The 10,957-nt window shown below is 45.5% G+C and overlaps 1 protein-coding gene across 1 annotated transcript in view; it reads right to left on the bottom strand.

The window, feature by feature from the left end:
* Window positions 1–6,956, bottom strand: part of PDIA4 (protein disulfide isomerase family A member 4) — a 12,480-nt gene extending 5,524 nt beyond the window's left edge. Inside the window, exons 1-2 of the mRNA XM_082277799.1 lie at window positions 6,700–6,956; window positions 1,225–1,428 (exon numbers count right to left, since the gene is read on the bottom strand). Coding sequence (XP_082133925.1) covers window positions 1,225–1,428; window positions 6,700–6,802 — 307 coding nt within the window. The 5' untranslated portion in view covers window positions 6,803–6,956. The remainder of the gene's footprint in view (window positions 1–1,224; window positions 1,429–6,699) is intronic.
* Window positions 6,957–10,957: the final 4,001 nt, after the last annotated feature.

Below are 10,957 nucleotides of genomic sequence, written 5' to 3'. Positions count from 1 at the left end.
TGCAAAAGCAGGCATGACAGAGGATACCAGCATAAGAAATGCTAAATATAGCCTGACAAGCTAAAGATGAAACAAGAAAAATGTGCGAAAACAGAAAGAAGCATGTGGCAGATAGCCTGTGCTCCTTAGCCTCTCAGCTGGCAGGAGGGGGAGTAGAAAAATAGGAGAGGTGTTTAGTCTATGATGACACACATCCTTCTGCTCAGATAAATTAAACTTCTTGTTTAGTTTTCATGCAGGCAAACTACAGCTGCAGAATTAGTGCCTACAGCCAAGCAGGGACAGGATTCTCTGTGACAAGAACGGCACAAGTTAAACGCAACTCCAGCTCAAGCAAGATCATATTCCCCCTCTATTCAAAGACTGGAGAAGGACCAATGACTAAGTCATTTTTTTATCACTAAGCCACAAAGGAAAAGAGGTTCTGGCTGCAACACTAACTCAGCAACTACCGAAAATATCATCTACTCTTGTTTTCCTCCAGCAGAGAATGTGTTTTCTCTTGCATTCTTACAACAAAAACCACCCTTAATATTTTTGTCGTAAGAATGCAAGAGAAGACACATTCTGGCCTAAATCCTTTGTCTTGGTTATATGCAGGCAAGTCCATTGTAGCTCTCTGGAGCAAACTAGTGGTGCTGTGTACCTAGGGGTGCCAGCAGAACTGCCATCATTAGGTAGATGTATGAGGCACTGCTTAAATTGATAATACAAACAAGCTATGTCCCTAATCACACCACACCCTTCTGGCAAGGACAGAAATGAGAATTTGGAAAGGAAAACCTTCTAGCAGTTCCCCTGCTAGGGAAACCTTCATTACTCCATCTAGATGAGCAAGTGCACACATTCTCAGTGGTCCAACACTGGCACAGGATGATAGCAGGCTGCAAGACCACAGTGCATGACTTTTCCGGGCCTCACTGGGATCATTTCTGTTCCCTGTCAGGCATAAAACAGGGATAGAATCAGTCTTGTGCTTCCCTTGGCATGGGATCCTTGAGCATGACCCACATCTGTGGAACAGGAGCAGGCTGTTGGTTACTGCATGGTACAGGGGCAGGGAGAAAAGGTTCCTCCACACCACCAGAACCATCTCTTTCCCTGGACTATAGCAGAGTGCAGGGCATCTCCTGCAGGCAAGTTACTGCTACGTCATCTTTAAAATGGCAACCCAAGTTCACATTTTAGGAGCATTGATGGCAGAGAAGCCCTCTGATACTGCACCCAAGGAGGTGCTGCTGTGAACCCACCATGGTGCATAGAACTCCAGCAGCACAGTGTCCTTGTCTGCAGTAAAGGTGTCAAAGTTTGCATCATTCAAGACTAATACACCATTTTCTTCTTTAACTACAGAATCGTTGTCATCTTCATCATCTTCTTCATCGTCATCATCGTCACCATCATCATCAACTTCTTTTGTAACAGATTCTGGAAACGTAAGAATATGATACAGATTAGATTGTGTCAAATTTAACATTAAAGTGACAGTACCAGATTAAAGATGGCTCAGATATCTCCTGTGGCTAAAAAATGTACCCACACAAGGTAGTTTCTGCTCCACATACAGTGACAGCTATCTCCGTGTGCAAAGAGCTTGGACTCAGATATTTGACCATTTCAGTTTTGTCCACACTCCACCAGCTAACACTGTTAATATTTCAGTAAAGTATCAACAGGTATTTCACATTTCAGGGTGAACTAACAAAACAGACACAAGAAAATTAAAACTCACAGAGCTATGCAACAGTTGCCACTAAGGTTTGCTGGATATCTTGTTGAAATGCGGGCAGTGAGACATGTTTTGCCAGGCAAAAAGGGCACACAGATGATACCTGACTTCAAACAGAACCCCTTCATCATTAAGCAGAACAGCTGTCCTTTAAGTGTAGCCAACTTGAGGTTGGGAAAATCAGTGTCTTATACCAAAAAAGCAGGTGTTATCTGTCCCCAATGTTTCCCTTGTACCCCTACTCACAAGACCTGTAACACCACAATACCTATTTGCTGCTTGTCTGAAGGTCTAACAGACACAGTTGCGACAAACACAAATGTTCCAATTTCGCTACTATCACGGTGGTTTAGAGGCGGCGCTTCAAAACCGTGCTTCTTTGCTGACTGCTCCATCCACCTCTGCCACTCATTTTCACTTACAGTGATGTTTCAGGTCTGCTATTCATCGAGGAGTCTTTCCGCTCACAGGAGCGTCGATCACGCTGCTCTGGAGCAGCACCAGGCTGCAGTGAGTGTAAAACCAAGTAACTGACTGCAGGAGTCCCATGAAAACCCACTCCTATGCACCTGGCAGATGCCAGGTACTCTTTAAAAAAAAAAAAAGAGGAGTGAAAACTTCTTTCAAAGAACTTTTGGGGAAGCCTTTGATTTAAGGCCACTGGTCTAGAACAGGCCTTTCAAGGAGAAAGCAGACTTGTTAAATTACCGAAGCAAGATTAGCACGTGAAAGCTGAAGCCAGGACATTTCTACTGGTTCATTCTTTGTTGGCTTGGAATTTGAGAGGGTTTTTTCAATACCTGACCTTTCACATGTTCCTTTAAACTTTTTTAAAAAAAACCCTGCTATCTTTCAAGGAAACCAGACCTTTCTGAAGGATTTTAAAGGAATTCCAGTTACAGAACAAGTAATGAAAATATCTCATCCCAAATGAAAACTGTAAAACAATGAAGGTAAGTCCATTTCGACCAGCGGGAGTCCCAGGAGTAGGATGGAAAAAAAAATTTAAAAGGAAAAAATAATTAAGGTTTCTTGCTCAAAATTATTTTCTATTTAACTGGCTTTTGACTGAGCTGAGAGGAGTTACTGCAACAGTGTTCTGAAAATACTCTGATTTCATCAGGAACTTAAAAGTTAAGAATGATAAATATGTGCTATACAGGTATGAAAAAGAGAACAAAACAAATCCCACTTTTCTCAGACCAACAGCAGAGCAATCTCACCATGGATAAAATTATGCCATTAAATTGCAATAACTATTTTTTTTAGAAAAAAGTATACAAAAACAAGCCTATATGCTCTCAGGAAAACAGTATGCGCTCTTGAAGAAAATATGTTTATTTTAATTAGAGGTCAACTCGTGGTACCACGAAGCTTCTGAGGAGGGGAGAGATCACAGGAGATCATTTATCACACAACAGTAGTCAGCTGGATCAGGTTTCTTTAACAAGTACTAGTGTTTCACCTGATCTTTGAAGCAGCTAAAAGCACTATTTGCAAGCAGACAATGCCTCCTGTGTTGCAGCACTTGCTCACCCTTGAGTGAATCTATACCATCCCATACCTGCAGGACTGCCCTGGTGAAACAGCTGGGTTTCTGGGGGCTTCAGAAGGCAAAACTTCTGCCTCACATGGGTGCCTGGCAGTTCTGAGGGCTGTGTTTCACCGCAGGGTACTCCTGGATGGCCTGTGCCTGAATTCCTGGCCATTGCATTCCTGGCAAATTGCTTCAGATACGATTTTTCCTGACACAAAGGAATGTGAGCAACACTAGCTGGCCAGTTCTGCTCATGCACCTCAAACTATCCACCAGCTCGTGACTCTTGTCCCTGCTCACTCTGCTCTCTACCCACCCCCGAGAGAGACAAAGACCACAGCAGCTACTGTGGCACCTGTTTTTCAGAAAAGCAAGAGCAAGGTATCACCTGCAAAAACATCTTGCAGGGGTGGAAAATGTAACTACTAGATCCACCATCCCTCACTGAAATAATTTTGTATCTTTCCCTGCGAGTGGCTGTGCAGCCTGCCAACGTCAAACTTCCCTGATAGTGACACATTGTCAGGAGCATTATACACACCCACTTCCTCCTCCCTGGAGATGGAGGCAGGACAATAGCACTGTAACAGCGGGACTCCACCTTTTTCCCGAGTGGCTTAAGGAGGGTGTGCGTTAAAAAAAAAGTTAACCACACCTAGATATCGGTCCTCAAGAGTGCAGATTTACCTTCTGTAGCCTCCAGCTTCACCAACACCTAGGGCTATCATAGCTACCTCTGACACCCCTTTACTGTTGAGAATGAAAGACCTGTTTCAAGGACCCAACCAAGCACGGGAGGAACAAGCAGGACGCTTTTTTCATTAAGACCAAGAAACTTTCCTCTGCATTAAAGATTTACAATTTAAAGAGAACAGAATGAGTCTGACCGTGACACCTGAAGTGGCAGGAGTATCTAATAAATACTTGCGTAGGTCAGATCATGAAAATAAAACAGCTGCCCCCAAACTGAAGTGTCTTTGTTTCTTAAAGTGACTGGCAAAGCCGGTGGACAAACCAACAGCTGTAACAGCTGTGGCTAAAACCTGCCCTCTGGTAAAATATGGGTCATCCCCTTTTAATGAAAAGAATTATTTTCACAAATTTCAAGAGATTACTATACAAGTCAAAAAACATGATCAAAAAGGTACTTATTTTAAGACTTGAAGTACATGATGCTGGCTGGCAGGTCTTCTTCAGGATGACAGCTACTCTGAAATTAGTTCTTAGAGAAACTCCAATGAATACTCAGTATTTATCAGAAATATGGCATAGTAACATTTTCTTAAACAAAGCAGATCCTGTACAAAATAGCTGCATCCAGACATCAGTGACTTGGAGATTCTGCCTGAAAGTTTCGTTTTGAGGACCACACTGTTCCCTAATTGGATGAGCTCAGTTTTCAGAAACCCAGGACTCAGGATTCATCATTTGTTGCTAGGGCATTCAAAAGACTTTCAACAATATCAGCCCCACTCAGTCTTTTCCGTGGTGGATCCTCTACATGATCCCTCCTTTGCTGTCATCAGGATGCTAAGGGTATAGCAGTCACGATCCAGGCTAACCTCACTTTGAGCATATTCACATCCCTGCCCTAGTAAAACCTCACTTCCCAAATCATGCAGTGCAACAAGCTGGGTTTGATCAGAACTTTTCATCTCCCCAACAATTAATGTGAATAAGATTACTTCCTTGTTGCAAAGTAAATTTATTCCACTTCACACAGGTCTGCATTCCAAGGGCAAAAATGGAAATCCCCAACCATGTGCACTTTTAAGGCAAAGGCTTTGTAAAGACTAGTTCATGATCTATATACAAATTCAAGATACACAATAGAACCTGGAAAACGATTCAAGCTGGGCAAAGGATTAGTGTTCAGCTTCCACACAGCAGGAGATACTTCCATCACTGTGTACCTTTGATCCCGAGAATTCCTACGATGAGAAGAACAGCAAGCATGGGAAATACTGATGAGAGCCTGCCCACAAGACACTAAGCCACTGCTGCCAGCCACAGGTAACACTGTAACATCACAGGCGTTACTTCATCCTTTGAAGGTAGCAGAGGAAATCAGCACTAGGCTTTGCCACATGTTACACAAAAACCATAATCGTGTTCTAGCTAAAAGCAGAGAAAGAGGCATAGTAATTGTATTCCAGTTTGCAACAGAAAAAAAGGGAAGAGCTCCTAAAGGAGGAAAAGGAAGATTCTTTATCTCCATCTCCTTACTGCAGATGCCATATCCTTTAAAACAAATCTCTTCATCCTTATCCTACAGATCATACAGTTAGTTACACAAATAGGATAACTGATTTAAATGCACTTCTGCAAGTTTTAGTGCCTGTTCAGCGAGCAAGAAGTTGCAGGACATGAGTTCAGAAAGAACTTCTTCAGAAGGAAGAAGTTCTTCCATAATCCAGTCTCTCTAAAAGCCCTCTAATACTTAAAATACAGCAGTGTTCATGTAGGAAATATGAAAGATGCATAATTTACCAAAATCCACATGAAAGAAACTTAAAACCAAAAAAAGAAACACCTTCAAATGTCTGCCTCCTACATACAGGCAGTAAACTCAATAAGCTTGAGCAGCTTTGTTTCAGCTAATTTTGGAAAGGAGGAGACACGCGTCAGTGAAATTCAAAGACAGTGGGAAGAAACACCAAGAACATGGTAACACTGGGCCTTCCTTCTGTGAAAAAAAAGTAAAAATCGGTTTGAAACACGAAGAATGCACAGATTCCCTGAACAAAGCAGTAAGTAAAAGAATGCTCAGTCACAGAATCATAGAACGCTAAGGGCTGGACGGGAGCTTAGAGATCTTATAGTCCCAACACCCCAGCCATGGGCAGGGACACCTCCCACTAGACCACTGCTTAAGGTCTTGAACACTGCCAGGATTGGGGTATGCACAACCTCTGTGGGCAACCTGTTTCAGTGTCTCGCCACCCTCACAGTAAAGAATTTCTTCCTCATATCGAACCTAAATTTCTCCTCTTTCAATGTGTACCCATTACTCCTCGTCTTATCACCACCGTCCCTGATGAAGAGACCCCCTCCGGATAATGAAATCGCAATCTGTCCGACATGAGTCGGAATAACGAAGTCGCAAATTTCCTGGCGATCTAAAAGCCGGGGATTGCCAACATGGCTAATTGTTAGCTTGCTGTTAACTTCGCGCTTGGGAGAGGCGAGGCAGAGCCGCCCCACGGCGCAGGACAGACGAGCAGCGCCGGGACAAGCGGCTGGCGCAGACCTCAGCGCCTACACAGGGCAGGCTCATCGCCCTGCACAGAGGCCTGCGAGGAGCATCCCAGCCCCAGCAGGGCCCCGCCAGCCCGGGCTCCCCGCAGCGTCCAGAGCCGGGGCCGCGCCGCCGCCTCCCGCGGGGTGACCCAGCATAAGCCGCCGGCCCGGCCCGGCCCCTGCCCGCGCTCACCTCTGTCTCCATCCTCCTCCTCCTCGTGTGCCGCCGCGCCCCGCGCCAGGAGGGCGATCTGAGCCAGCCCCAGCAGCAGCACCAGCACCCACAGCCCGCGCATCCTCACCGCGCGGCTTCTCCCAGCCCGGCCCGGCCCGTCCGCTCCCTGCGCTGCGCTCTGGCCGCCGCCCCGCCCCCCGAGGCACGCCGCGCCCGCTGATTGGCTGCCACCCCTACACGTGCTTGGCGCGGCCGCCAATCAACAATCGTCACGAGGGCCTCCGGCGCGGGGTGCGTGGGTTTCGCGGAACCCGCGGCGCCCCCGGGGACCCCCGGCGGCAGCGGCCGCGGCGCCGCGGCGTGACACGGGCGCTACCAGCCGGAGCGGCGGGGAAAAGCGGCAGCACCGCCGCGCACAGAACGGCCCGGCTGCTCTGAGGTGCCGCCCCGCCATTGGCCGCCGCGCCGCCGCCAACCGCGGGCTGCCACGCGTGGAGCGCGCGGCCGCTCCAGGGCCGGGGGCGGGGGCGGGAGGCGGGAGGGACGCGGCAGCCCCGCCCCGAGCGCGTGAAGCCACATCGGCCTTTGGGATTGGCGGGCCGGCGTTGGTGGGCGGGGCCGGCGGCTCGCGGCAGCCTGTGAGGGCGCGCCGCGTGCGGCGGGGCGGGGCTTCCCTGCGGGGGGGCGGGGAGGGGGGTGCGCCGTGAGGGCCGTGCTGGGGCTGCTTAGATTCTTACATTGTGAGAGTAGGATTTAGGTAAATTGCCGCGGACGGGAAGCGTGGCATGGAGCCGTTGCGCCTGGGGGCTCCCACAGGGGCCAGGGAGGGTGCGGCGCAGCGAGCCCCTCGGTAGCGCCGTGATTGCACGGGAAGGTGTCACGGCGCAATTTCTGTCGATGGTTATCCAGATGCTTTATCTTGTGAACGTCTAAGATGCAGCTGGATGGTGCCAAAACCTCGGCTTTTGGTGCTAGAATTGCCAGTCTGACGCCACACTTGGGCAAATTGCAGCTGCTCGTAGGCTCATGGAACAATTATTTTAGTTTTTACAAAACTTTTGACTCTAGAATAGGTAAGTTGTAAGTATAAAGCACTGCCGAGTTCAGTGTGCGGCAGTTACACTGCAAAAGAGTAGCAGTAGCTTATGCTAAATGTCTTCAAGGTTTTGAAATGCAAGCTTAAAATATAAACGCCACAATTTTAGAGGTTTAAGACATTGCATTGCTCTGAAAGGTTACTGTTCCATCAGTTGCTGTTTGACATTTGCAAGTGGTCTGTAGGTTGAACAAAAACCACATTAAAGGCCTGCTGTGTTCTGCGTTCTTAAGTTATAGCCTGGAAGTCAGTGCCTTTCCTCAACTCAGCTGCCGGACAAGTTATCTTGAAAATACAGCAGCTGATACAAGAGCAGTTTTTTAACTTACTTGGCATACCACTAGAATGGAGTGAGACCTGATCTGAACAAAGTTAAAGCTGTCTGGATCCTGCCAAAATTGTGATCCTGATCCTGCTTGGTTTTGGTATAGATATAAATATTAGTTTGGTTAACACTGATATTCAGTAATTTGATGATAGCACATAATCAGATTGGGCACTCCATGTTCTCAGTGGGAAAAATTAAGAGTATGGAAGGCTTTTATTTAGAGTCTTGTTCACTTTTTAACACAACCCTTGTTTTGAATATCATCTTGGTGTGTGAAATATTTACTGTCTTTGTCCTCCAAGTTTATAAGAGAGATAGTGGCTATTGTAATCCATATTTTTCAGATTTATTGGAGATTTTCTAACTGACAGTGGTCTGTCAAGGTAGAGGAGTACTGTCAGGCCTAATACGTCATGGCATTGTCCAGGCCATTGCAAAAATGGTTAAAATAGCTTGCAGAAAAAGTGAGCATGTAAAATGGGGAAGTGGTATCAGTATTGCTTTTGTCTGTTGGAGTGTGAAATACTGGATTAAATGCTTTTTCTTTCCTGATGAGTTTTATGGTTATTGTGGTTTCTGTCTAAATAGGTTAACCAATTGAAAAAGGAGATCAGAAAATTTGCTAGGCAATCAAAGGTGCCAAGTACCAACATCCTGCCAGACAGTGGAAAGAAAGTGCAAATAGTACAAATGTAGGGAAGGTGGGTTTACTATTACTTATTTGGACTGCAGAGAAAAGCCTGGAAGGAAGAACCCCTGTGATCCCTGCTCAGCCAAGGACAGCCTGACTGAGAGATTTGCTGAATTGTCAGTTCATTGTGTGGGGAGTTACAACATCGGTAGCCCAGATGGATCTTAGGCACGTCCCACTAGACAAACAGGGCCTTGGCAAAAGACCATGGTCTGGTCTGTCCTCAAACCTGCAGGGCTTTGCCTGTCTTCCTAGATTAGGGTTTCACAGGATGGCACAGCGAGTATGGAGTCGCAAATGGCGCACCAAGCAGACGCGTGATTCATCACAGACCAGCTGGGGTGCAAGCTCCATGCAATTGTGAAATACACTGCACACTTGGAAGAGCATGCCAGCTGTGCAGCTCTTCCAAAGGATTCCTTCCTGCATTCTGAAGGCCTGCTTACCTGTGGGACTGACCATATGAAGCTGAAAATCCTCTAGGCTAAGCACTACTGGTAAGAGCACTGCTGCCTTTTGCCAAGTGCTCGTTCCTTATGTAAATTAATAACAGGAACACTCTGCTCTTTGCCAGCAGAGTCTCTAGGCAGAAGATAGGTGGAACACAGCCTAGTATAGGGTCATCTATGGGTTAGATGCATGGAAAAGTGAATGGCACAGGTCTCTTTGCAGCTTGTCTGATTGTTAGAAATTGGCCATACAAATCCCTCATCCCAAGACACACTGGAGGGCCTGGAAAGCATGAGGCCTCACAGATACCTGATAGCATCTGCTGTGCTGCAGAAAAATACAGGTATTAGTGCACTCTGGTTATTTGAGTGTGGGTTGCATTTTGTGCACACTGTGTTTTCATAACCTGATAAGGTGTTAACATCACTATTGGCAGACCTGCATCCTCAGGAACAAGCAAACTATTGTAGTTCTTAAATATCCTTTTTCTCAGGAACATTCAGTAAGTGTATTTCCTGTTGGTTTAAGTTGCCAATGGCTACCTTAAAGCCTTCACAGGTTGTACCTGTGTTCTCCAACATCATCAAGTAGTGGACTGTAGAAATCTCTCTTTGTTGCACACTGTACTTTTCTGCTTCAAAAGGTGGCCTAGACACTAGTAATACTGTACATCATTCTGTACATTCTGTGGGGTACAGCTGTTGGTCTTAGAAGATGCATATTCAGCACTAAATATCAAAAAAGAAAAAGCCAATGTTTGTTCACAAAAATCCTGAAAATGTTAAGGCATGTCAGACTAAGCTACATGGGTCTAACTTCTGCTATTAAAACATATTACAATCTCAAAAGTAAATTTGGACCTACTTGGCCTTTCATGGTTTGTGAGTCGACACAGGCAGGCAGCTGGGACAACGACGAACTCACAGCAAGAACTCAAAGCGTAAATTGAGGTAAAAATGTAAGGTTTGAAATGGCACAGTGTCACAAGTGTTTTAAATGATTTTTCTGGTAGTTTTCTTATGAACTTCAGTTATCTTGTTTGCATAATAGCTAAATTTTACATGATGTGTGTTGCCTTGCACATAATCTTCATGTAAATCACTTCAGTGAACCTCAAAACAATGTGTAAAATATCCATCCTGATTTGCATTTCACCTAAATCTAAAAACAATTTAGAGCAAGAGAGACACTTGTAGAACTCATCATTTTTTGCTCAGTGGGTGATTCCTGTATTATGATGCTTCTTTTAAAATACCATTCAATAATGTTCAGTCATCATTGTATGAAGACCATAGAAAGTTCCATATGAAAATGTTCCACTTCAATGCTACTAAATTCTTGCAAGTTAATGAAATGTGGTAAGTCACAATAATATAAATACTATTGATTCCTGTATTACTCTCTTGTTTTGCTGCAATGATTTTGAGTGTCTATCTGGATGGTGGGGGGTTTTTTTGCCTTTTCTTTTGCCTTTTTTTTTTTTTTTTCAGGGGCCTGCTTCTTAGTTCTTGGTTCTCTGGTGCCCCTTGTTCTGTCACTACCAGCCTTGGTAAAAATTCTCTCTCCATCTTTCTTACAAGACTCCTTCATATGTTAAAAGGCTGCAATAAGTGTCCCTGGAGACTTCTCCAGGCTGAAAAATTCCAACTCTCTCAGCCTTTCTTCAGAGGAGAGATGTTTTAGTCCTCTCATCATTCCTGTTGCCCTACTC

This window comes from Coloeus monedula, assembly GCF_965178545.1.
Source record: "Coloeus monedula genome assembly, chromosome: 1".
Taxonomy (NCBI): Eukaryota; Metazoa; Chordata; class Aves; order Passeriformes; family Corvidae; genus Coloeus; species Coloeus monedula.
The sequence above is the reverse complement of the archived record's forward strand: the minus strand, read 5'-3'. Positions and strand labels throughout refer to the sequence as shown.